Source organism: Phodopus roborovskii, unplaced genomic scaffold (genome assembly GCF_943737965.1).
Source record: "Phodopus roborovskii unplaced genomic scaffold, PHOROB, whole genome shotgun sequence".
Lineage (NCBI taxonomy): Eukaryota > Metazoa > Chordata > Mammalia > Rodentia > Cricetidae > Phodopus > Phodopus roborovskii.
The window spans coordinates 6,857,839-6,882,843 of NW_026126603.1; the positions used below are offsets into that span (position 1 = coordinate 6,857,839).

At 42.1% G+C, this 25,005-nt stretch overlaps 1 protein-coding gene and 1 pseudogene across 1 annotated transcript in view; one reads left to right on the plus strand and one right to left on the minus strand.

The window, feature by feature from the left end:
* Smad1 (SMAD family member 1) overlaps nt 1–17,590 on the plus strand; it is a 62,831-nt gene extending 45,241 nt beyond the window's left edge. The window contains exons 4-7 of the mRNA XM_051205894.1: nt 1,126–1,242; nt 4,727–4,948; nt 11,013–11,269; nt 16,208–17,590. Coding sequence (XP_051061851.1) covers nt 1,126–1,242; nt 4,727–4,948; nt 11,013–11,269; nt 16,208–16,351 — 740 coding nt within the window. The 3' untranslated portion in view covers nt 16,352–17,590. The remainder of the gene's footprint in view (nt 1–1,125; nt 1,243–4,726; nt 4,949–11,012; nt 11,270–16,207) is intronic.
* Nucleotides 5,367–6,237, minus strand: LOC127237542 (prohibitin 1-like; annotated as a pseudogene).
* Nucleotides 17,591–25,005: the final 7,415 nt, after the last annotated feature.

Consider the following 25,005-nt stretch of genomic DNA (forward strand, 5'->3'; position numbering starts at 1 on the left):
CACAGTAAGAAAATGCCAGGTTTGCATTTGTGTGTGTGTGGTTTCAGTAATCATATTATTTGCTGGAAACCACTCAGAAGCGTTCTATGTAAATTCTGAAACAGAAGACAGCTGAGATAAGCTGATTTATTGCCTAGTATTCTGTTATGGGGAATTTTAAAGTTAGCCATTGCTTAAATGGTTGGGGTGAAGGTAGTCTGAGGAAATTGCTTAAAGTCATGGGAAACCAAGTCTTAGCAAGCCTAGAGAGCAAATTCCCAATCCTTTGTTTGCTCTCAGGCCTGGGAGAACTTCCCCCTATCAAGTCCTATCAGGAAGTTTTATACCAGTAAAACCAAACCCCAGGGTCCTTGGGGTGTGCTGCACAAGAGCATATCAGTGCGTTCTTCTTGGTGGATTTAAAGTGAGCTGATCCTAGACAGGCAGGGGACTCCTGGGAATTTTCTTCTTCTCACTGAAATATCACTGGGAACAAAGTCTGGGAATGTGATTGTTTTCAGAAACTACAGCTTAAGTCCAGTGTCTTTAGCACCTACTCTTTTGGGGGTTAGGAGAGGGGGCCTGATGTATCCAAGGTTGGCCTTGACCCCTTTATCTTCAGGCCCCCCTCTAACTACTAGAAAAACTGGCGTGTGCCACTGTGTAGGCTGGTCCTTCGGGAAGGAGCTTGATTCTATTTGAGTGATTAGTAATCTCCGCACAGGGAGGCAGGGACAGGGAGAACTCTGGGGATCACTGGCCAAGCAGTCTAGACTGCTGTAGAGCCCCAGGCCACGAAAGACCTTGTTCCCCCAACCCACCACCCAAGAAAGTGAGGGCTGGCCAGATGCCTCAGTGGGCAAAGCACCTGTTGCCATCATGAGACCCACATGGTGGAGGCCTAACTCCCCAAGTTATGCTCTGCCCCCCACATGTTCCTTTCCCCCACAATAAGTAACAGAAAAATTTTTACCTGCAGTTACCCTCTGATCCATGCATACGTGTGCACATACATGCATCTGCACACACATGAGCGGGCCTACACACACACACACACACACACACACACACACACACACACACACACAAACTCTCAGCACAGAAGAGAAGATGTACCTGATGCATGTAATTTTTTTTTCTTTGTAGCTGACACACCCCCACCTGCCTACCTGCCTCCTGAAGACCCAATGGCCCAGGATGGCTCTCAGCCAATGGACACGAATATGATGGCACCTTCGCTGCCCTCAGAAATCAACAGAGGAGGTAAAATGAGTTGTTACTTACTCTCTTTCAGAGTTTATTATCTGTATGTCCAAATGTTACTTTTACTTATTTAAATCTTTAAAAAGATAGCTCTTTGAGAAACATGGAAAACAGGGTTCTTACTATTATTTTAAGCCTAATGGAAAGAATTCTCTAGAACCCATCTTTTTACTTTTAAACTCTGTCACAATCCCATGTGAGATCACAGAATTGAATGTGGAGATCTCAAATTTCCACTGATCTCTGAAATGGCCTTAAGCAGTACTCTGCCATTTTATACTGTATAGTTAGGTAAAGTGAGTTCCCAGCATTGGTGGTTAGAAAACCAAACTGTCAGTCACCTCTGAAGATGGTCAAAGATGTTGTATGTTGACCAGTGTTGAGCCAAGATGATTTATTTATAGAAAAATAAACAGGCATATCTATGTTCTTAGCATGCCAATTTGCTTTCACCTTCAATAAATGATTAAGTGATACATATTATCATATATGCATTTATATCCATATATGCACATATATCAAATAACTATTTAAAACATATTTGTCTATAATTTATTAGCAGTAAATGCAGGTTTGTATAGCTATTTCACATACCTTTATACATATGAGGTTATTAGAGATCTCTTGTGCACACAGAGATCTTAGGAGGAAACAATTGAGTCCCGTTTTACATAACAAGTGTCTTATGTATATGCTCATGTCTTCAGGTCTTCAGTAATTAATAACTTCAGATCCATGCTGCCAGACATGTCTTTAAGTAGGCCTTGAGGAACAGGCCATCCACAGTAGTTTAAACCAGACTCACATGAGTGATCGCACTAGAAATCCATATAGCTGGGTTCCTAACAGTTTTCTTTATGTCAGAATACACACACACATATGTCACATCTGTTTTATGGCCTTACCTGTACTGAAACAAGTAATGACATTTGTTTCCTACTTTCTGTACTTGTGCCTAACTTTGTTACAAAAAAAAAAAAAGATTAAAGGATAAGATTTTACCCCTCTCCCTTTGAAGAACTTACAAGCACATTTGAAGCTCATGTTCCCTCTTTGGGGACTGTTCACTATCAGGCCTCTTTCTGCTCGGGAGTGATGTGGTGGATGGCCATGGTGGCAAGTTGAGTGGGTTTAAGGGAGCAGAAAATCATATATTAAACACTGACGCCCCACCAACACCAAGCACACACTTACCCTGCCATGAGGTGCCATGCTGTTCAGGCAAGTCAGAGCTCGGGGTCAGTAATTCCTGGAGGAGGCCTCCACCAAGTACTCAGCCTGGCTGTGAAACAAGTTGAAATTAAAAAGCAGCATGCCTGCTGATTTTGTCTGATTTCGTTCATAGCCCCATTTCCAGTACATGAGAAGTAGCAGACATTGTCAGAGTCGCTGATGCTTGGTAAGGGTTTAGATGCTGTGCTACCTGTATGTTAGTGTATTGCTGACAGCAGCGTGCCCTGCTCATGTGTGACTGTAACACCAAGAGCAAGCCCTAGTGCTGACATGGAGTTTGGGTTGGTGATGCACCCACATCGGCTCTTATGGAATGCACCACTCTACCTGAGGGACCCTAACTGCTCCAAAAATAAACTTTAAAAATGATGATAATAATCGCAAAGAAACTTAGTTCTGATTTGTTTTGAAGTTTTCTTTATAGGCTCTCTATATTTTATGGGTCTTAGTTGTCTTTAGATCTTGGGAGTCGGAGTCGAAATAAAGGAGTCTGATTGAGAGAATAGCCCCTATCCCATTTTTGGAATTTTTATTTGGGAAGTAAGATACCCTGTGTGGACCCTGATATAAATGGTAATAATGAGATTAGCTCCATGACTCCAAAATAGAGACTTACTGTTAAGTTACTTTTTCCTTTTAAATAGCTTTAAAAATGTTCCCAGTTAGAGCCAATTTAAAAATCACCTAGTATTTTCAAAGGAAAAAACTTGGCTTTTCTCCTGTTGTTACCTATGCTGATTTTCCCAGAGCATGGGTCAGCAAGCTACAGCTTGCAGACAGATCAGCCCACTGTCTGTTTTTGTAAATAAAGCTTTATTAGAACACATTTGTGCCCATTTGTTACATATTATCTACAGCTGGGTTTTTTATCTGTGTTACAAAGGCAGAGTGGAATAGTTGTGATAAAAACCATATGTCTCAGAAGATCTTCTTGGCCTTTCATAAGAAAAAAATGTGTCCACATGTAAGCCGGATGAATAGCATTTTTAACAATGCTGAAAGCTGATAAAAGGCCTGTGTGACCAATGGCGCAGCCTTCTCTGGGGTCTGGCGCTTGTGAATTACTACAGCTTTGCTCCTTGAAGAGCAGTAGAGTGACAGGGAAGCATTGTCTGGAACACAAGGGAAATAGTATATTTTCACCTAACCTATTTGTATTAAGCAAATAACTGGCCTGTTATGTTAAGGCACAGGCAGACTGATTCCTGTGAGTTCGAGGCCAAACTGGTCTACAAAGTTACAAAAACCCAGTCTTGAAAGACCACAAACAAACAAAAGAACATGGAAGTCCTTCTCCCATTCCTGGCGGGTCTTCTTTCCATTTCTTAAATCTGTACACTAAAGCCCCGTGAAGCTCAGATCAGTAATAATTAAGTTGGCAATGGTGTGGTTTGTGTACCTGGGCTCTCAAAAGGCATGCATAGGAGGTTTTAATGCTGAAAGGGCTCTTTTCCCAGCCTTTTAGTTGAAAGCGTTGAGAAGCATTTTCTGTTTGGAGATTCATCAGCTTCAAGAGATTGGGCCTAACAAGCTGCATCCTGTCGGTAAAGCTGGGTAGTTTCCATTGTTGGCCCATTCTGGGAAGGGAGAGACAAACACACCTGCTCGGCATGACTTGAAGCAAATAGAAGGAAGTTAGCATGGAGTCTGGATGAGAGAGATATGATTCATTCGAGGGGAATGGCCAGCTGGCACGATTTCTTCCTGAGCTATAGCAAAACTGGAGCTGCAGCCATCACTGGCTCTTGTGAAGCCAAGCAGCTTCTTCACGATAGGAAGAAGTTAATTTTCAGGGCTTTGAGAGGGCAGAGGTCTGCCAAGGCTTTGCCTTTCTTCAGCAGCCCTGTTGGCACATCTCTGGGCCCTTCTTGTTCCCGTGCAACTTGCTTTTTCGATGGTCACTTATATTTCTTGTAGTTAGTGTGCCAGCAGGGGTGATTTCAATTATTTCTGTTAAGTTAATGAGCAAGTAAGAGGTCATTAGTATTCAGCAAACACTGTTGCCTGGCTTGCTGAGCTGGTATTTCGGATTTCTGCCAGTCATTGGAGAAGACTGTTCCCCAATTAAAGGAGCTTGCCACCCTTACTAAGAGGTTCTTAGAATCACATAGAAATGACCCATGTGATCATTGTAGTTGACCCTCCCTCTCTTCATTCTGTAGAGCTCAGCCAGTTTTACAGTGCCGTTTCCGCACTGGGGATGCTCCAGGCATAGCCTTGAGCAATAGAACCTTTTCTTTGCTTCTTGCAGATGTTCAAGCTGTTGCTTATGAGGAACCAAAACACTGGTGCTCTATTGTGTACTATGAGCTCAACAACCGTGTGGGCGAAGCGTTCCACGCCTCCTCCACAAGTGTGTTGGTGGATGGTTTCACCGACCCTTCCAACAATAAGAACCGCTTCTGCCTTGGGCTGCTCTCCAATGTTAACCGGAACTCCACAATTGAAAACACTAGACGGCATATTGGAAAAGGTGAGCATCCCTTTGCCCCACTTGCAAACGTTCATCTCTTGTTCCTCTAGAAGTGACTCCATCAGTCCTGTGTCAAACACCAAATGCTGCTGTTAGAAGCAGTTTTCAAATTCATGTCATCTGGAAATTGTCCCAATCTTTTCTCATGATACTGATAGGTATCAGCTGATACTGCCTTGTTATTGTGGGGCTGTCCTATATTTTGTTGTAAGTGAAGTATTTTTTCTTTTTCTTTTTTCTTTTCTTTTTTTTTTTTATTTGATAATTAGAGACTTGAAGTGATTTTGCTTTTATTTCCTTCATGTTAAGCCGATCATGAAATTTCACAGTGATTTCTAGGGTGGGGTAGAAGGAAAGCATATTCAGAACGATTGAGGCCACAGTCTGGTTAGCCTGAGAAGGTGCAAGCGGGGAGGCCTCACTGGGGAAGCTGGAGGAGCACTGACTGCTCTGCTGGCAGGTAGGTGATGTTGCGAGAGCGTGAGAGCTGGTAAGCAATGTCCTCAGCAGCTTCCAGCTTTCGCAGCTCAATCAGGCCATCCCCTGCAGTGGCCAGGGAGTTGGCAATCAGCTCAGCTGTCTTGGAGTCACCCTCAGCAGAGATGATGGCTGCCTTCTGCTGCTCAGCCTTTTCTACCACAAATCTGGCCCTCTCCGCTTCCTGCTGAGCCACCTGTTTGGCTTCCACTGCTTCTGTGAACTCCTTCCCGAAGGTCAGATGTGTCAGAGACACATCATCCAGGATGAGCCCAAATGTCGCTGCTCTCTCTGTGAGGTCGTCACTCACCTGCCTGGAGACCAGCTCTCGCTGGGTGATCAATTCTCCAGCATCAAATCGAGCCACCACCGACTTGAGGATCTCTGTGGTGATGGATGGCAGCACCCGCTCATCATAGTCCTCACCGATGCTAGTGTAGATGCAAGGAAGCTGACTGGCCTCCGGCTGGAAGAGGATACGTAGTGTGATGTTGATGTTCTGCAGATCTTTGCTACCAGTGATGATTGTACATTCCGTGGTCGTGAGCAGCAGTCAAAGATAATAGGTTTCTGTACCCAAGGGATGAGAAAGTGAGTCCCTTCCCCTACCACAATGTCCTGTACTCCACGGAAACGGTCAAAGATGACAGCTCTGTGACCAGCATCCACATTATATAAGGCAGAGTTCACCGTGCCTCCTGCAACCGCTAAAGTTAGGCCGAACTTTCCGATGGACTCAAACACTTTGGCAGCCATGATTCCTCCTGTTGTACCCACTCACACCTGCTTTCACGCTGACCTCCACATGAAGTCCCCCGTGAAGTATTTTTTCAAACAATATTTACATTTATTTGTTACATGTTTGTGTGTACATATGTGTACATGTGTACATAAGTACCTTGGTCAGAGACAGCTTGTGATAGTCTTCTACCATGTGGAAAATAGGAATCATACTCAAGTCATCAGGCTTGGTGGCAAGTACCTCTACCCACTGAACCATGAGTGGTGGATTAAAACAGTTCTGTAACATTTACATGTATTTATTATATGATTAAGTCAATGACTAAATGTGTTGATAGTGCTCAGAGATTAGCTTTCTCTGTGGAGTAAGGAACATGCATTCAAGAAGGGGTGTGGCATTCTTTGGAAGTGTCAGTATAAAGTCATAATTTAAATACATGACATAGCATGTATTTATATGCTTTTGTGCATATGTCTGTATGTGAGCCTATCTATATACCCTCAGAATATGCATGTAGTGTCTACCCTGTCTACTGAGAAGGCAAAGATACAAAGCAACAATAAGGACATCTGTGTCCAGATCTTTGCTGCTGATATCTATCCCCAGTGAGGCAAACAGGCTGCCTCCAAATCTTCGATGAGCTGCATCTGGTACATCTCATATGACAGAAAGTTTAAAAAAAGCATCTGAAAATGGGGGTGCCTTTCAAGATCCAGCTCCCACCACACAGCTCTGGACAATGTAAATACCAAAATACAGCTTTCCATGGCGGGTTTATTCTGGAGCCCTGAGAACTAAAATCCAAAGATGCTCAGTTTCCTTACATAAAACAGTGTAGTATGTCATATAACATGTATGCTCAGTTCCCTTATATAAAATAGTGTAGTATATCATGTAATGTGTATGCCCAGTTCCCTTATATAAAAAACAATATAGTGTGTCATGACACTCAGGCACCTCACCTTTCAGGTGCCCTTAGAGTTACACCTGCAGCAGAGTCCACATCATGTAAATAGTTGTACTGTTGAGTGACTCCTGAGGAGGCAAAGCCTGTGCATGTTAATGTTGGTGCTATTAAAACATCATTTTTGATCTGTTTATAGTTGAGACTGGATTCCAGATCCAGAGATAAATGAAAAGCAACTGTGATTAACTCCAGTAGTGGATCTTAAAACACTGCTGGGTGTTGTTGTGCAGGTAACTCCTGGAACAGAAAATCAAGAATCCAAAGCCAGGTTGGACTATATACATAGTGAGATTCTGTCCAATAAATAATTGATACTGCCATACTAACAGAGAAGTGAATTAACTGGCAAGTGTAGTAGCTAAGTAGACAGTGAGTGCTAGAATGCAAACATCACCATTTTGTAACTATTATAGTAAGAATAAGGCTGATCAGATGGCTCAGTGGGTAAAGGGGCTTATGTCAAGCCTAACAAACTTAGTTCAATTCCCCAGGACTGCATGGTAGAAGAACGCTAACCCTGATCGCCACATACGTGATAGATAGCACATGCCTCACACACACACACACACACACACACACACACACACACACACACACAGAGAGAGAGAGAGAGAGAGAGAGAGAGAACAAGCAAATGTAATAAGAACAAAATATGAAGAGAGATTATATGAGAATCGAGGGGTTTGCATGTTTTAAAGTGTTTCTCCACAAACTATTCTAGTTGCAAATAAAAATTAGTTGCAGAATAAAAATTAATTATACTGTAGATAAATCTGCATAGTCAGCAAATTGGGCAGTCACCCATCTTGACGTCACCACTGGGAAGTGTGTGGGTAGCCTATGCTGGGAAAGCAGAGGTGGGTAGATCTCCCAGCCAGAACTACTTTGTGAGACCCTGTCTCTAAGTAAGTAAATGAAGTAAGAAGAGAATTAACATCTATAGCAATTCGTCAGGTAAAATGGTTATTGTAATAGGTGCTTGAGAGGCATTTGAGAAGATTTTTAAGATTTATTCTTAGATTCAAAGAGGAAACCTAACAACTGTGAAACTCGGTGAACATTTCTTTAACGGGGGCAAAGGAAGATGGAAATGACAGCCTCTGGTGAAATGAGAGAGCTTAGGTTCAGAGCATAGATGGGTACTCTCTTGTGCCTGGAGACCTCTGACATTGTCTGTCAGTACATTTACAATGAAGGAGTATATATTTCAGGAAATTTTAAGGTGACTATTCCCCCAAAGTAGTAAAAAAGCCAAATGGTAGAATTTCCTCTTTAGGAAGTTAGAGGGAAGTAAGGATTCTGGGGATGCATTTAAAGTCCCTCCAGATGTCTGACTAGTAGACTCAGTAGACTGGTAATATTGTTGGGATGGATTCTCAGAGTGAAGCTAGCAGGCCAGGAACTCTTGATTACATACACTTTTGAGAAAGTTCTTATTAGTTTGTACCTCCCACTAGACATTCTGCTTACCCAGAAGATTGTGTGACCAGTTTCCCTGACCTGTCACTGTGATAAAACACCACAAACAAGGCAACTTAAAGGAGAAAGGGTTTATTTAGGTCCATGGTTCTGGCATGGCAGGGGAGCGTGGCAACTGGAGGCCTGGTGGCAGGGGCAAAAGCGGAGGGCTCAGATCTTGAACCACAAGCCCAAAACAGAGAGAGAGAACTAGGAATGGTACAACCTTAAACTCTCAGAGCCGCCTCTAGTAACACTTACACCAGGCTAGCTAGAGAGAGATTGCATATACAGACAGCCTTTATTCACTGAGGGGTGGTTTAATACTGTGAAAACATTTCAAGCAGATAGTAACTCTATCTATATTATTTTGTGACTTAAAACAGGTTAGATTACAGTATGATGTTTGTGGAAGCTACACAGTGTGATGCCAATATTACTTGAAAGGGTAAATAAGAGTAGTTAAATTTTCTAATGGATGAGTAAAGAAAAAAAGAAAAAAACCTGTGTCATTAGGACTAAAACGACATTGCAAAACTACAAGTAAATGAGTGTGTAGACAAAACAGTGCAGTAAAATTAGACTCATCCTGTACCGACATAGAGGATAGGTTAAGTGATGGCAGCCGGTCAGTAGCCTCCCCTAGTGGTCCTGAGTGTATACCACACGTGAAAGTGATTAGTGTGTATCTGTAAAAGGGCAAACAATTAAAAAGCTTGATGAAAATATATTTGATCTAAAAGGTAGTTTTCTATCTCAATAAATCATAAATTCAATGAAGGGGTTTTAAACTTCTCTAGGTTGAAACTTATCTAAATCTATTATCTATTTACACGTGTGCACACATATAAAATTGAAAGACAAAGGAGTAACAGGAAAATACAAAATAATTTCTATCTTGCTGTAAATGCACAACTCATAAAAAAGATGATTAAGCACCTACAACCCCAGTGGGATAAATAGGTGAGATGTCAAGGCAGTGAGTTCACAGGAGGCACCCAAATGGCCACTAAACCAAGGGTATGCCCAGCTCCGCATGCAGCTGTGAACACTGTGCTCTGTGCTGGTGTGGGTCAGCTGACCCTAGCACTCACAGTGCTGATGTGACACAGCATTCTGGAAAGTCGTTTGGCAAAGTGATTCAAAGGCCTTCGATCCAGCCATTTAACTTCCAGGAATGTCTCTTACAGATATTAGTAAAAACGTCCAGTGACATTTGTCATGACTGCAGTAGTAGACAATTAGTGTCAACACTGGTCTGCTGAGGGAGCCTGGTTAAACAGTTACAGCAGCACAGTCATACAGAAATGTGAAAGCTTGCAACACAGGCTTTAATGATTGCAAAACCGGACACAGTATTGCAGACTATTAATTAACAGGCATTTTCCTCTGTCACTGAAGGAATGTCATATTTTCCACATCTTTATGTTTTCATATATGTCTTAATTTTATGAAATGAAAAGTCATCATTTTGTTATCAGAGAAAAAGGTTTTGGTTTTTTTTTTCCCCCCTCTTAAATAGTTTTCTCTTAAATATATCTCTCTATATCATTAAACAAAATGGATTCTGCCACAGTGGGTAGAGCTGATGCTGGAGTCTTGGCCATGTGTGTCTGTAGAAATGGCACATCAGACAGTCGCAGTAACATTTTCTACTTAGCCATTCCAGGGTCACGTAGGGCTCAAAGCCACACCACCTGCCTGTTTGCTACCCCTTGTTACCTCCTCATGAGGCTTAGCCAGAGGGTCCTTCTTCCTTTTAAAGATTTGCTTTTGTTTATGTTGTGTGGGTGTGGCGGGGCACACAGCAGTCAGAGGACAGCTTTGCAGAACTGGTTCTTTCCTTCTTCCAGCTTTACTGGAGGGAAGCCAGGTCTCTGCCCCTTCTCCCAGACAAGGCATGATGTTGCCTGGTCTCCGAGCATTCTAAGTTGTAAGAGTTTTCAGTTATTGTTTTTAGTAGTTACTTCAGTGAGCTCTTATTTCACACAGTACTTTTTTTTTTCCTACTTAAAACGCTCTGTTTTTAACTAGACTTCATGTGCTACAGCTTCCAACAGTAATCCTTCACATTGGGTTTCATCCCTCCATGTTGTGTTGTTCATCCCTTCTCTCTCTGAAGTTTTCTGAACAATTTGGCCCTGGCATAAATGCAGCAGACTTTAAACACACAGGATACCCCAGAAAACTACAGGTTTTATTGCACTCTATTTTTAGAGTGCACATATACTTTCAACTCTGGCCAAGTGGGACGTGAAATACCAAAATGAAAGTGTTATGCTTCGTTATTTTTGAGACTTTATTAGTTCCTGAACACACTGGTAATCTCAAGCATAACATAGTTAGCTAGATGTTTGTCAGAATGGCTATGTGAGTGGCCAGCCTTCAGCCTATGAATGACACGGTGTGTCCTCTCACAGGAGTCCACCTTTACTACGTTGGAGGAGAAGTGTATGCCGAATGCCTGAGCGACAGCAGCATCTTTGTGCAGAGTCGGAACTGCAACTACCATCATGGGTTTCATCCCACTACTGTCTGCAAGATCCCCAGTGGGTGTAGCTTGAAAATTTTCAACAACCAAGAGTTTGCTCAGCTCCTGGCACAGTCTGTGAACCATGGTTTTGAGACCGTGTATGAACTCACCAAAATGTGCACTATTCGAATGAGTTTCGTGAAGGTGAGCAGCGCCCGTCCATCTCTTTCAGGCCTGACCCCCTCCCCCACCCTGCTTTCTCCATTGTATATACACCTGTGCCTTCCTGGTATATATAATTATCAGTACCTAGCAAGAGCACCAGTGTCCAAGAGGTTGTCAAGGGAACATAGAGTATAGTCCTCTCCTCCCACCATGCAGGTCTCAGAGATAGAACTCAGGTCTCCAGGCTTGGTGTTAGGAACCTTTATGCCCCTCCCTCCTCCCATGTAGCTTAAATGCATGACCATCCTATGAGATCTTCTGAATAAGTGCATCTTTGTTCTTCTTACTCTGCTTTTAGTACGGTTATAGATAGTATGAATTTGAGGGGCCTGTGGGGTGACTCAGGGACAAAAGGTACTATGGCACTTTGATTACTTGGACCCATGTGATAGACAGAACCAACTCCTATCAGGACGGGAGAGGAATAAATGTTGTAAAATAGCAAGTGGAAAGTTAGTTACACTAGAAATTATTTTTAGTTGGTCAGATAATTTTTTAAGTATTTCTAGTAAATCTTGTGCCTTGTCTACAATTCAAAAGTTAGCAGGGCTCTTGCCATTCATTCTGAGTGTTCTGTAGTATCACAGAAAGGAGAACATCCAAGTTATGGCTTGCTCAGTCCTCTTCTGCAGTTAAGAAATGAAAGTTTTCAAGATCCATTGAGAAATAATTTTTTAAATGTGTATCTGACGATAGCACAGTTTAGTAACTGACTGCTCTGTAAAGTCTCCAAGATAAGTCTTTATCCCACTTTACCTGGAGGAACAGTGCTAATTACAAGCCTGGGTGTCTTCAAAAGTGCTCTGACTTCTTGTTGGGCCTGTTCAGCGATGTTTTCATCACTGGGGTTAATTCCAGAGCGTGCTTTGCTCATCGTCATCCAGATCAGAGGTGGCCCCTCTCTGAAGAAGTTGGCCTGTATGTTGTGTACAAATGTGACCACAGAGCCTCTCCTTGTTCAGTATTCACGAGCACCATTTAAGTTTTGACTTCACATTTTGGCTCAGATAGTTTTCAGAATGAGGCCAGCAGCTTGCTGAAGGTCTTGTTGTTGGGAAGGAAGAACCACTGCTCAACGATTGTGTGAACTGATGGAGGTACAGGGACTTTCTCAGACCTTCTGCTCTTGACATGTAAAATGGGGCTGTGTGGCATTGGGACCTTGGTAATTACTCTCCAGATCCCTTGATGGCACTATAATTACTGAATTTTTAAAGAAACTTTGGTTCCTGTGCTCCAACAAGTTTTCTCCTTGCATTCAGTTCCTATTGATTATACAATTAATAGTTAATTGTTACTTTTGTATAGCAAAAACATTTACTTTAAGTTATTTAAAGATTTATTCTTTTACTCTTATCAGTGTGTGTGTGTGTGTGTGTGTGTGTGTGTGTGTGGGAGAGAGGGAGAGAGAGATCTCTTGTAGCAGGAGTTAGAAGCAGTGGGGTTCCTGGACCTAGGTCCTCTGGAACAGTAGCAAGTACTCTGAGCTGATGACCCACCATCTCTTCAGCCCAAAGCTACATTCAGAATTTATTAACATCATTCTTCCAGCAAATACTTTACCACTATTCCAAAAAGACAATACAAAGAGAGAAAAAAAAAAAATGCTTATAAAGTATTTAGCTTCGAGATGCATGCAGCTCCCAGTGGGTTTAATAAATAATACCACAGCATAAAAAAATTAATATGCACTAGCATGGAGGGCTGTGCAGGTTGTGATTGATATGACTGGGGTTTAGGATAGACAAATCCTACTGAAAACTGAGGTGGTGGACTGGACAGATGACTCAGCAGTTAGCATTCACTGCTCTTCCAGAGGACCAGAGTCATGTTTGGAGCACCACACCAGGGAACTCATCATTGCCTGTAACTCCATCTCCAAAACTCTGCCAGCTTCTTTTGTCCTCCATGCATGTCCTACTGCATACACATGCAGTAGGTGCTCACACATACACATAAGAAATAACTCTTTAAAGCTCGGTAACTGTAACACAACTATCACTACACAGCAAGAAATCGTACATTGGCCTCAAAAGCTTTGTGTACTTTCTGTGGCTCTGCAGTGAGGGAGCCTCGATTTACCTCAGTGTCTTGGAGCAATGATGCAGGGCATCTTCCTACCATTAGTAGGCAGTCTCATGTTATTTTTTAGATGATTTTTGATGTTAACATAAAATTATACTTTATTATTAAAAGCCAAATCTTCCCTGTCTGAAAAATCCAAATCAGTTTGGTCCAGAAAGTATCTGTGGCGCTTGCGCCACATACTGGTGACCCCCATCTTCAAAAAACTTACCCTCTGAAGAGACAGACCTTTATGGTAACTGTCACTGTTGAATGTCCAAACCCAGGGACATGCATGCACATACAAGGGTGGAGTTCATGTGCCCCAACTTTGTCCTAAAAGTTTTCATATTCAGCTGTATTTCTTAAAACTGATGGAGAAGGTACGTAGCAGAGGTCAAAAGACCCTAGTAGCTATTATTCTTTACAAGCAAGGATCAAGCAGAACTTTATGCTTTTCTTATCACCCACACCAACACCATTATTTTTTTTTTTTTTCAACCTAGGACAGTCTCACTGTCACCCAGGTTAGCCTCAAACTCAGTGTGGCCCAGACTGACCCTGAAGTCATGATCTCCCAGCCTCAGCCTCCCACTAGTACTGAGATTACAGGTGTATCCTATCACCTGGCTTTCACGGTGACTTCTGTGAAGCATTATTGTCCTACCTGGTCATTCTGAAGCCATCTAGCAAACCACCTTCTTGGCCAGATGAATGACAGAACCTATCGCTTCAAGGCAATGACTAGGTATCAGAAAGAACTTTGGGAATGTGTAACTGTTCTCCCGTCAGATTCACTTGAGACTGAAATCGAGAGATCTGTGTTGTTGACAGGTAGAATTTCATCTGTCAGAGCGGGAAAGAAGCAGAATGTCATCTGTCTGACATCACCTTCACTGTATTTACTGTAAAGAGAGAATTTAATAATAGTTGTGACGGGGTTGGGGATGTCACTGAGGCATGTGAGAGGTCATGTGTTTCATTCCTGATGTCAAAGAAATGGGTAGAAGGGAAACAAACATGTTAACCCAGCACATGGGAAGTTGAGGCCTGAGGATTGTCATAGGTTTGCAGCCAGCTGGACCGTGTAGTGAATTTCAGGCCAGCTGGGCTACAGAGTAAAACCCTGTCTGGAGAAGAAAAAAAAAATAGGGCTGAGGAGATTGTTCAGTCTGTGAAATGCTTACCATGCAGCTGTAAGACCTGGATTTAGATCTCCAGCACCCATTTCAAAAAGAAAAAGAGAGTGGGGGGGGGGGACCCAAGGGAGCTGGTAAGAATGTCTTGTGGGTAAAGGCACAGCATGGAGACCCAAGTTCCCATGAGGCATGTTGTATGACACTGTTCTTGAGGAGACATAAACAGTCTACTCACCTCAAATAGGAAACCAGTGACAGGCCAAAGTATGGGTACCACTGCAGTTTTATATGGGTGGCAGCTCCCAAAAGCGGAGAATCTGGAGTCCACTACCTAATATGCAGATAGTTCAACAGGCTGGAGTGTCTTATTCCACAAGCAGGCAGCCCAGCTGATCCGAGTGTCTCAGCTGTCCTTACTGCTTATATCAGCCTGGGGACGAGGATGGGGGGGGGCAGTGAATCTGGTCAGTTTCAGGGACTTTTTAAAGCTTTTAAGATGTTTGCTTCCTGAGTTTTAAGGAGTTTGCCTAGAAGGTAGAATGTTTTGCCTCCCCTTAGAATATTTGGCAGTTATAGAGCTTCTTTCTAAGACAGAAGGTTTATCTTTTTCACAACATGTTAAAAGGTCAGAGGAGAAACCACGTCACATATTTGTTCTCTGAGCTCCACATACACATTGCGTTGTACATACAAACACATACATGCAACAACAACCAAAAGCTGGGTGCAGTGCTGTATATGATCCCAGCATGGGAGACAGGTCTAGCCTGACTGGCAAAAGCCCCAGGTGCAGCAAGAGAACTTGTCTCAGAAAATACAGTGGAGTGTGATTGAAGAAGATAGCCTGTGTTGACCTCCATACTCTCCAGGCATGGACACACAGATAAAGAGACAAAGGATTGCTCAATTAAAGGTATAGCACTCTTACAGTGGTCCTGGGTTCAGTCCCAGCATCCAGCTTCAGTGGCTCACAATAGCCTGGAATTCCAGCTCCAGGATCTGGCATCTGGACCTCACAGATACCACAGTCATAAATAAATCCATACTCAAACACATACTTATATGCATGGTTTTTAAATAAAATATTAAAAATAAATAAAGCCAGTGTGATAACACCTGCCTTTCATTCCAGGGCTCAGAAATCAGACAGGTAAGCTCTGAGTTTGAGGCCAGTCTTCTGGTCTACATAGGGAGTTCAGGTCAGCCAGGGCTACCCAGTAAGAACATGTCTTAAAAGTATAAGTAGGTAAGTAAAGTTTTAATATAATGGTGATGTAGTGGAAATAAATATTTAAAATATCTTTATTCAAGCAACTATTGGATATATTTAAATTTTTTAATTATCCAAGATTAGTAATATTTATTTATTTTGTTTGTTTGAAACAAGGTCTCATTCTATTCCCCTGGCTGGTCTGGAACTCACAGAGATCTGCCTGTTCCTGCTTCCCGAATGCTGGGATTAAAGGCATGTGCCACTGTGCCAGACAAACTGGGAGGTCTGTAGTCCTTAGACAGACTTTCGGTGGCCAGTGTCCATCCCCAAAAATTACCCACCAGATTACTCATGCATTTGTGGCATGTTTGTTTTCTTTTGGGACATAGCCTCAAGAGTCCAGACAGAATTATATGAACTGATCATGTGATCTTTTTACTTGGTAGGTTGTATAACTGAGATAGGGAGTTAAATGACACCAGTGTGCTTTCTTTTTCCTAGGGCTGGGGAGCCGAGTACCACAGGCAGGATGTTACTAGCACCCCCTGCTGGATTGAGATACATCTGCATGGCCCTCTCCAGTGGCTGGATAAAGTTCTTACCCAGATGGGTTCGCCCCACAATCCTATTTCCTCAGTGTCTTAAAGGGCCCCGGGCTTCTGTCTCTTGCAAACTGTTGAGCCTTGCATGTACTTGAAGGATGGGTGTGTCAGATGGGTGAAGACCTGACAAAGGAGCCTTGATAATACTTGACCTCTGTGACCAACTGTCGGATTGAGAAATTAACAAACCTTGGAAACATGCTGTTGATATCAAGAATCTGTTTAGTTTACATTGTGACATTCTGTTGTATGAGCAACTAAAATGCTGACTCTCAGCAGGACTTTTGTGTATAGTTTAAAAAGAGATGGCCAAGCCAGGGACAAATGATCTATTGGAAGAAGAAGGATCCTGAGCAGTCCTTTTGTTTGGAGTGTTGGACAGAATGTCACGCTCATAGTCTTTGACGTGTGCTCTTCATCAGGTTCCGAGCCCACATCGGATCATCTTCTCATGGGCTTTCATAATGTTTTAAACTATTTGTTTAGAAATGAATGGGGTTTTTGTTTGTTTTCGAAGGTTAATCTCTATGACATACACAGTACTCTTTCTAAAACCGTATGCTGACTGTAGTGCTGTCCCAATGGTGTCAGGCTTATGCTCTTTGCTAAGTATGTATATACAAAATATTTGGAGGTTATGAATAGTCTAAATGGCTAGTGGATCTAGAAGGTATTTGGGTGGGGTGGGGGAGGAAATGACAACCGCAAATGTAGACCATACTGTACAGTTCAGTTTGTTGCCTTAAATGAACAAGCTGGTGTCTGAATTTGCTGTGTTTCTATTTTTTAGTTTTATCTGACTTTTTTCCTTTCTTTTCTTCTGTCTCATCCGCTCTATAAGGCAGTTAAGCAGCTGGTTAATTCCTGTAACTGTGAGAGCAAATGAATAATTCCTTTTATTTGCAAATCAACTGGCTTTGTGTTTCAGTGCCCAGTATATGAAAGGCTTGAATTTAATGAGCAGTTTTTACGGAGTTTACAATACAGACATAGGCTTTAATTTCCAAATGAATTGTTTGCCAAACCTAGTAACTGTGTGCATTATTCACAGGTTTAAAGAAGATCCTATTGGAATCGATTTCAAACATTTTTATTTTGTTTTTTTGGTTTTTTTTTGTTTGTTTGTTTGTTTTTTATGGTTTGGTTTTGTTTTCTTCTGTTAATTTTTTCTATTCTCCTCTGTTCTTATTACACATTGAGTACCTTTATTCCAACACTAGTGGGTTTTCTCTACTGGAAAATTTTCAATAAACCTGTCATTATTGCTTTCTTTGATTAAAAATGTGTCATTTTCTTTCTTGGCGTGTTAAAATTTGGGATCGGTAAGATGTGGTCTTTTGAGTGCTCTCTGCCAGATGCTAAAAGCTCAGCTAGTATAGTGGGGACATGGAACCTGTCTTGCTTGCTAAAAGAACAAAGTGACTTAAAATCAGAAGAAAGGATGCATAAAGCTGGGAATAACTAAGAAAAAACAGCAAGGGAGGGGCATTGGCATGGTGCACCTGTATTGTTACAGGGTAACTGATGGAGCTGGTCCCTTCCATGAAGTGAGTTTCAAAGCTCAAACAGGCCCTCCAGCTTGGCAGCAAATCTATTACCCACTGAGCCTCTCAGCAGCCCACAAGCGTGAGCTTTTTTATGTAAGGAGCTTCTGAAGTATTACTTCCTGAGTTAACCGGAAGCAGAGATTCCAGAACAGAAGGACAACCATGTAGCCAGAGCAGGCTGAGGGCTGAATGTACAGGGGAAAGTTGCCTTGTGCAGTTTTACTGGGGTGGGATGATCTCCCCTTTCCCACCAAGGGAACTTTTTAAATATACAGGGTCTCCAGCCACACAAAGGCAGTTGCACCTCACATTTTCTCCTGGATTGGTGCACAACCCCAAAGTTTTACATGTCTACTCCCCCCCCCCCACCAATTGCAACCCATTTTAAAAGAAAAGACTGTCTTACTCCCCACCCACTGAAACTACAAAATGTATCCCCATAAATAATGACCCTAATTTCTGCTTTTTATTGTTGCCTCCAAAAACATCAGTGGCAAGCAGAGAAAGCTTGGGCCAGGAGACCCTCCCTGTGACAGTTTCCTGTCCATTCGTGCCAGGCCACTTGGCTTCTGTGGACCTCTCCGTGCTCATTGACTAAGGGGAGATGACTTCATCACACATTTGGGCCCAGATCATTCAGCTAAAGTTATGAATACCCTAGAAATGTGTCACAAATTCAGGAGCCGCCTTTCTTGAACCTTCTTGTGTTTTCTGTTGGCCCAGATCATTCCGTGTGCCAGAGACCAGGAGCTGTAAGATAGTTTTATTTATTTTTAATTATTACTAAAACTAGATTGGGAAGAGTGTGAGTATTAGAGTTTACATCCCTACAGCCCACATAAGTTTGGTGGGTATGGCAGCCTGCCAGCAATTCCACCCTGAGAAGGTAGACAGGATTCCCCTGAGCATGTTGACTCATGGAGACTAGCCATAGCCATGAGCTCTGGGTTTGATTAAGAGACCCTGCCTCAAAAGATAAGATAGAAGAGCCATCAAAACTGATTCCCGACATCAATGCTGGACCTCCACAGGCATGGCGCGCTCACACACCACACCCCCGGAAAATGGCAAATGGGAATAATAAAATTACCATCAAGAATGATGTATAACTGGAGATTGTCTAAAAATAAAGAGCTCAGGTCAAGAGTTCCCCTTTCCTAGTGGAAAGCTGCTTTTGCCATCCTTGAGTTCCTTTGTTGGGTGCTGAAGATGTGCTGAATAAAACACAGAGATCATCCCATCCATTGAGACCTGCTAGGTGGAGACCCTGAGGTATGCAGTGTGGTGTAGAAAAGGGCCTTTTCTGCTTAAGAGCAGGTATATGGAATTTTAGTAAAATCTTAATGAAAAAAAAAAAGACATTTTCATCTGTGGTAGGAAGTTAATGAGCAAGTCTTTTGGGTGTATTTTGTTAAAGGAACTAGAAAAATCAAAGCAACTATTTGTCTAGATAACGAGAAAACAAATGAAGCTCAAGAAAATGACAGAGGTGATGTGGACAGTTTTTTTTTTTTTTTTTTTTTTTTTTTTTGAGACTTGGAAGCCAGGATGATTAAAAATGGAGAACCCTGGCCCCATTACCTCCGGCGTTTGACAGAATTGAAGCTCCAGCCCTGGCATCACCAGCAATTTCCCTAAGTTTTGTGCACACATTCCCTCATCTGTAAAATGGAGCCTGTTAAGCTAACCTGACTGGGTCATCCAGAGATTAACTGAACATAGGCAAAACACTTAGAACTCCTCCATAAAGGATTCAGTCTGATAAAGTCTGCCTGGGAAGGGGCCTTGGTTTGGCTGCATTTGAAGAAGACTCATGCCTTCAAAGGAATAAGATCCTGCCCATGGGACTAAAGGGAGGGCGTTGGCAGTGTACAGACGCCCAGATCTCTCTGCCATAGGCACCAAGCCAGGGTCTTCCCCACATAATTTCTCCTCCTCACAACAACATAGGAGATACTACCCCATCCCCAGCTTGTTATCCTTTGCTGGAATAGATGATTAACATGGCCAGTGTGTAAAGAGAAACAGTCTATTAGTTCACAATGTGGAGGTTGTGATTTGTGACTTGACAGGGCTGACCCTTTGTTTTCAGACCTCTCTGTAAGGGACAGAGTGGGCAGCATGAACTAACTGCTCACCTCTCACCATGTTCTGTACATAAGCACGATGGACTTACTGCGTCACCAAAGTTGGTGTGGCTAGAATCATTCTGCCTGCCCTTGGTTCCATAGTTGAGGTAAGGAGACATTCGTCCACACCTCCCCGGGAAAGGGTCATACAACAATGATGTTCAAGATCAAAACTGCACATCATTTTTAATATAAATAAACCAGCCCAAAAACGATCCTGTCCAAAGTTGCCTAGTATAAACAAACTTGCTGCCAAATAAGGAGAAAGCAACAAGAGAAGAATTCATGTTGAATTTTGTTGAAGGTGGATGGGTAAAGGTTTTATAGAGGAAGTGGCATTCAGGTCTGAAAATTTGGATAATTGGAGAAATATCTAGGTAGAAGAGTCGGGCGGGTTAGAAGTACCAGTGAATTGCCTGTTTGGTTTGATCTCTGAAAATGCACTTCAATCCTTGGAGATGATACCTCTGTGATGTCTGCATGCTAACTAGAGATTATACTGTCATAAGATGGGTGAAGGAAAGTGTATACAAGGTGGCAATGGAAATGTAGGAGATCCAGGTGCATTTGGGAGCACCAATAAGCATAGGGTAGTTAGACAGGTGTCACACAATGATCAGACTAAAGGATGGGAATCTTTTCCTCCTATGATTATAACCCCTTGATGATGGGATGATGATGATGATGATGAGGCAACTCCAGTGAAAGATACCAGAAAGGAATAGAGAAGAATCACAGAAAGCAAGGTTTCTCTGAGCAAGGTTTAATTTATAGAAGGGCCAACACAAGACAAGGATGAGGCCTGAGAATAGATAGGAATTACAAAGCCATTGCTGACCTGTGAGTTTAGGGGCTGTTTGCTCCTTTTCCCGTCACTGATAAAATACACTGACAAAATAACTTAGGGGAGAAAGATCTTATTTTATCTCACAGTCAAGGCAGAAGCTTGTAGCTGCTGCCCACATGGCATCCACATGATGCTGTAGGTCAGCTCCCTTCCCCATTTATATAATCCAGATCTCATCCAGGGAAGGAAGCCACCCACAGTGACATGCCTTCCCACCTCAGTGAATATACCAGCATAGTCCTCTAAGGGCATGTTCATGTGCCCATCTCCCCCCCAGGTGATTTAAGGTTTTGTGAGCTTGGCAGTTAACTAACCATTGGCAACAGGGCAGCTGTAATACCTAAAACCAACATGCGAAGGTATATTTGAGTTCAGAAAAGTTTATTGGTGAGGAGGAGACAGAGATGGAGAACAGAACACAGAAGAAGAGTAAATAACAGGAAGAAATGTGCTAGGACAGGAGCTGTGAGATATTTGTCTCCCTGGTGAGTCATCCACAGAAAGCGGCAAAGGCTGAGCTGAAGATGAGAACGTCAGAGCAGCTGCTGTGAGAGGAAGGAGACCTCTAGTTAACAACCCAAACATCCCCGGGAAGCGTGTGTGTCACTGAGGTGGGCAGTAGACCTGCTACTGATCCATTCCCACAGCTGAAACTGAACATCAGAGAACAAGAATGTGGTCAAGTTCCTAGAGCTGAGGTTGATAAATAAAGCAGTCCTGGGGAAATTCTAGCAATCAGTGACTATCATAGGGGTGGTGGCTATGTGGCTGTGTTGCTTATCTTCACCATACTGTGACCATGCCTGTCTTAGTCACTTGTCTCATTGCTGTGGTCAAATACCTGCCAAGAGCAGCTTAAGAAAGGGGTTTGGCTCACAATTAGAAGTCACCGTCCACCAAGGTGGGGAAGGTGTGTAGCAGGAACCTAAGGCAGCTGGTCACAGGGTATCTCCTGTCAGAATGCCGTCAGTGATGACTGCTGGTGCTCAGCTAGCTTTCTCCTTTTTATTCAGCCAGGGATCCCAGCCCATAGAATGGTGCTGTCCACATTCAGAGTGGTCTTCCTACTTCCAATTAACCTAATAAGATAACCTTCACAGTCATGCCCAGAGATGTGTTTCCATGGAGACCCCAAGTCTCATTAAGTTGAAAGTGAAGATTAGATATTAATGACTCCCAAAATAATTTTTAACAGGGAATTATATATTGCAGAAGACTGGCTACAAACTCACTGTGTGGCTAAGGATGACCTTAAACTTCTGATCCTCGCATCTCCGCCTTCCAAATCTGGGATTACGGATTGTGCCACCATTCTCTGCTTATATGGTATGGGGATGAAACACTGGCCTCATGAATGCTAGGGAGAATTCCTGGGTTGCCCATGGGCTGTTGTCTTGAATAGACACTCTACTACCCTTTACTCACAACTCCCACTGTCAGCTTCAGAGTCAGGCAACCACGCCTACAGAACTCACCCTCTCACCTCACTGAATCTGCAGTTTGTAGCCTGTGTGTGTCACTTTCATTCTATAAGCCATTCACTTCCCCCGTAGTTCTATATCCCAAGTTCTCACTCGCCTTTTGTAGGCAAGCCTTTATTTTGGTTGTGTAATCTGACCCCCTCTGATCCGGACACGGAAGTCTTCTATCCTACTTCTGGAAGTGTATGGTCTGTAACTAGGTGATCTGGCAGCTGCTTTGCAATGGGTGACTGCCTAAATACACAGCACATTCAACTGTCACCAGTCATCGTATATAAATAACCCACTTGTATCTAGTAAGATCCATTAACCTGTCCCTCCCAATGTTCTTATCCCATCCCAGACTTGGCTCTTACCTAAATAGAGTTAAAAACTTAAGTCAGCATAGGTCCTGCTTTCTCGGAGGAAGGAGACAATGTAAGTGGATTTAACATTTATAGGCTGTGTAATTCTGCTTTAATGTAAGCACTAAGTGTGACATCACTCAGACATATCTTTAAAGCTAAGCCATGTATGACAGTCAAGTGCTTTAAAGTTCAAACCAGCATGACTCCAGTATCAATGAATTGTGGCATTAATCTAGCTTCAAAGTGGCAGAAGGGTTCTATATTTATCCTGGACTCCAGCTTCAGAGGAGATGGAGCAGAATGTGTAAAGGGAGGAGACAAGGCTCTGAATACTGAGACCTGCGTCAGATCCTGGCTCCTGCACTTCTTCCTGAGTACTTCTGGAAAGTTCTCCAGATCTATTGCAGCTGTGTTTTCTATATGAAAAGGAATGAAAAATAGGAACAATTAAATGATGTTGTCCATACCAATTACTTGCTTAATAGCTATTAAACAGTAGCTATATTATTATATTTGGTTATGCTGGTATGGTAATAGATATCTCTCTCTCCCCCTTCCTCTCTCTCTCTTTTTCTCTCTCTCTCTTTCTCTCTCTCTCTGTGAGTGTGTATGTGTTTGAATTTACTATAATCACATTCAAGTTCAGATATTTAGGTTGTGTGTACAGTGTGGATGTTAAATTTAAGTTTGTGAATTTTCTTTGACTTAAAAAATGGAATCCATCGAATTCTTTAGAAAATATGAAAGTGACTTAAACTGAGAAACCACAGTCCTGTGTTGTAAGTGATCAATAAATATTGATTGCTGAACCTCAACTGCTACTTTTAATGAGCCCAAGACCTCCCTTCTATAGTATGCCTTTAATGCAAACATTAATCACCACTTTTATAGCATACTATTATTATGACATGCATACTCTGCATTGGGAAATAGTTTGAAATGCATAAAGGAATACATCCTCATTCTTTGATAAATGAGTATAATTAGTTACAAAATTTTTACCCATAAGCCAAAACTAGTGTCATCAATCATTAATTATTCCCATTAAAATTAATGCGTGCAATGTCAGTGTTCCTCTTAATGGAATAATTAATAGAGACGTGCTTTGTTTAATATTATAGTGTCCCCAAGGCTCTGTCCTTACTACCCTTCTCTCCTCCATCCACCCACTCTCCTAGTGTTACCTGCAACTTTCAGTCAATTCCAGGGCTCAGAATGCCTCCTGTGTACTGCTGATCTTTGGATGAATCTCTAGCTAGGCACCTTTCAGGAATTTGAAGATCTACCCTGAAATTTCTCTCCTCACCTATGCCATCCCAAACTTAGCATGGATACAACTGAACTCTTGAGTCCCAAAGCACTCACCCACACTGATCTTCCCTTTCTTGGTCACTATTAATTGGTACCCTTTATCGAGTTGCTAAAGACATCAGCACCATCTAAAGTCCCTCTGCCTCCACCCTTAACACATCCTCAGTTCATCCATTTCTTTCCAGATCTCCTTCTCCCATCCTGGCTGAGGTGGGGTCATCTCTTGCCCCTGCCATGGCTTCTTATATTGTGGATCTCAACCATGGGGGTTATAAAAATTGGCATCAGTAAAGAGTTTGTAAATGTACATTGATCAAAAGTTAATTCAAGATCAAAATGAACCAAGGCATTTCCGTCAATGCTCACTCTAATTGCATCATGTGACCTCACTGCAGTCTTGGTTCAGACCATAAAACATCCACACTTTGCATAGTACATGCCACTGTGCTGCTACCAACAAACACTACCTGCACGCAGCACCTGCTGTCAGATTCAGATAATTGCATGGTAGTATTAACTGCTTTGCTTTTACTCTACAGTTTTCTGCTCTTACAGAAACATAACAGTTTAATTACAGAAAACAAACACTAAATATTTTCCTCCTGGCATTCCAATGTAAGTATTGAACAAACATATCTTTGGGATGTATTGTATAAGAATGTTTGACTTTAAAATTGCTGTTTGAGATGCTCAACTATTCAATAAACTTTGGCTTGAAATCATGACAGGATATACAAATTCCAAAATGCTCTAAATATATTCCTCCATCTTGTTCTGTGTATTTATACAAAGTGGTTTTCAGACTTGGCCTTTATAAAAGCAAAATATCAATCAACTTTGAGAACCTTTGAAAATGTACCATACCCAACAATATGAAATATTCTGCCAGATTTAATTCTTTATGTAAAAATAAATAAGCACATTTCTCATTAGCATGCAAGTTTGCTTGTCATTAATAAACTAATAATATGTACACTAAAGAATGGTTTGAAAACTAATTTCTTTTATCAGTAAATATTCAATTTGCAGGCCTTG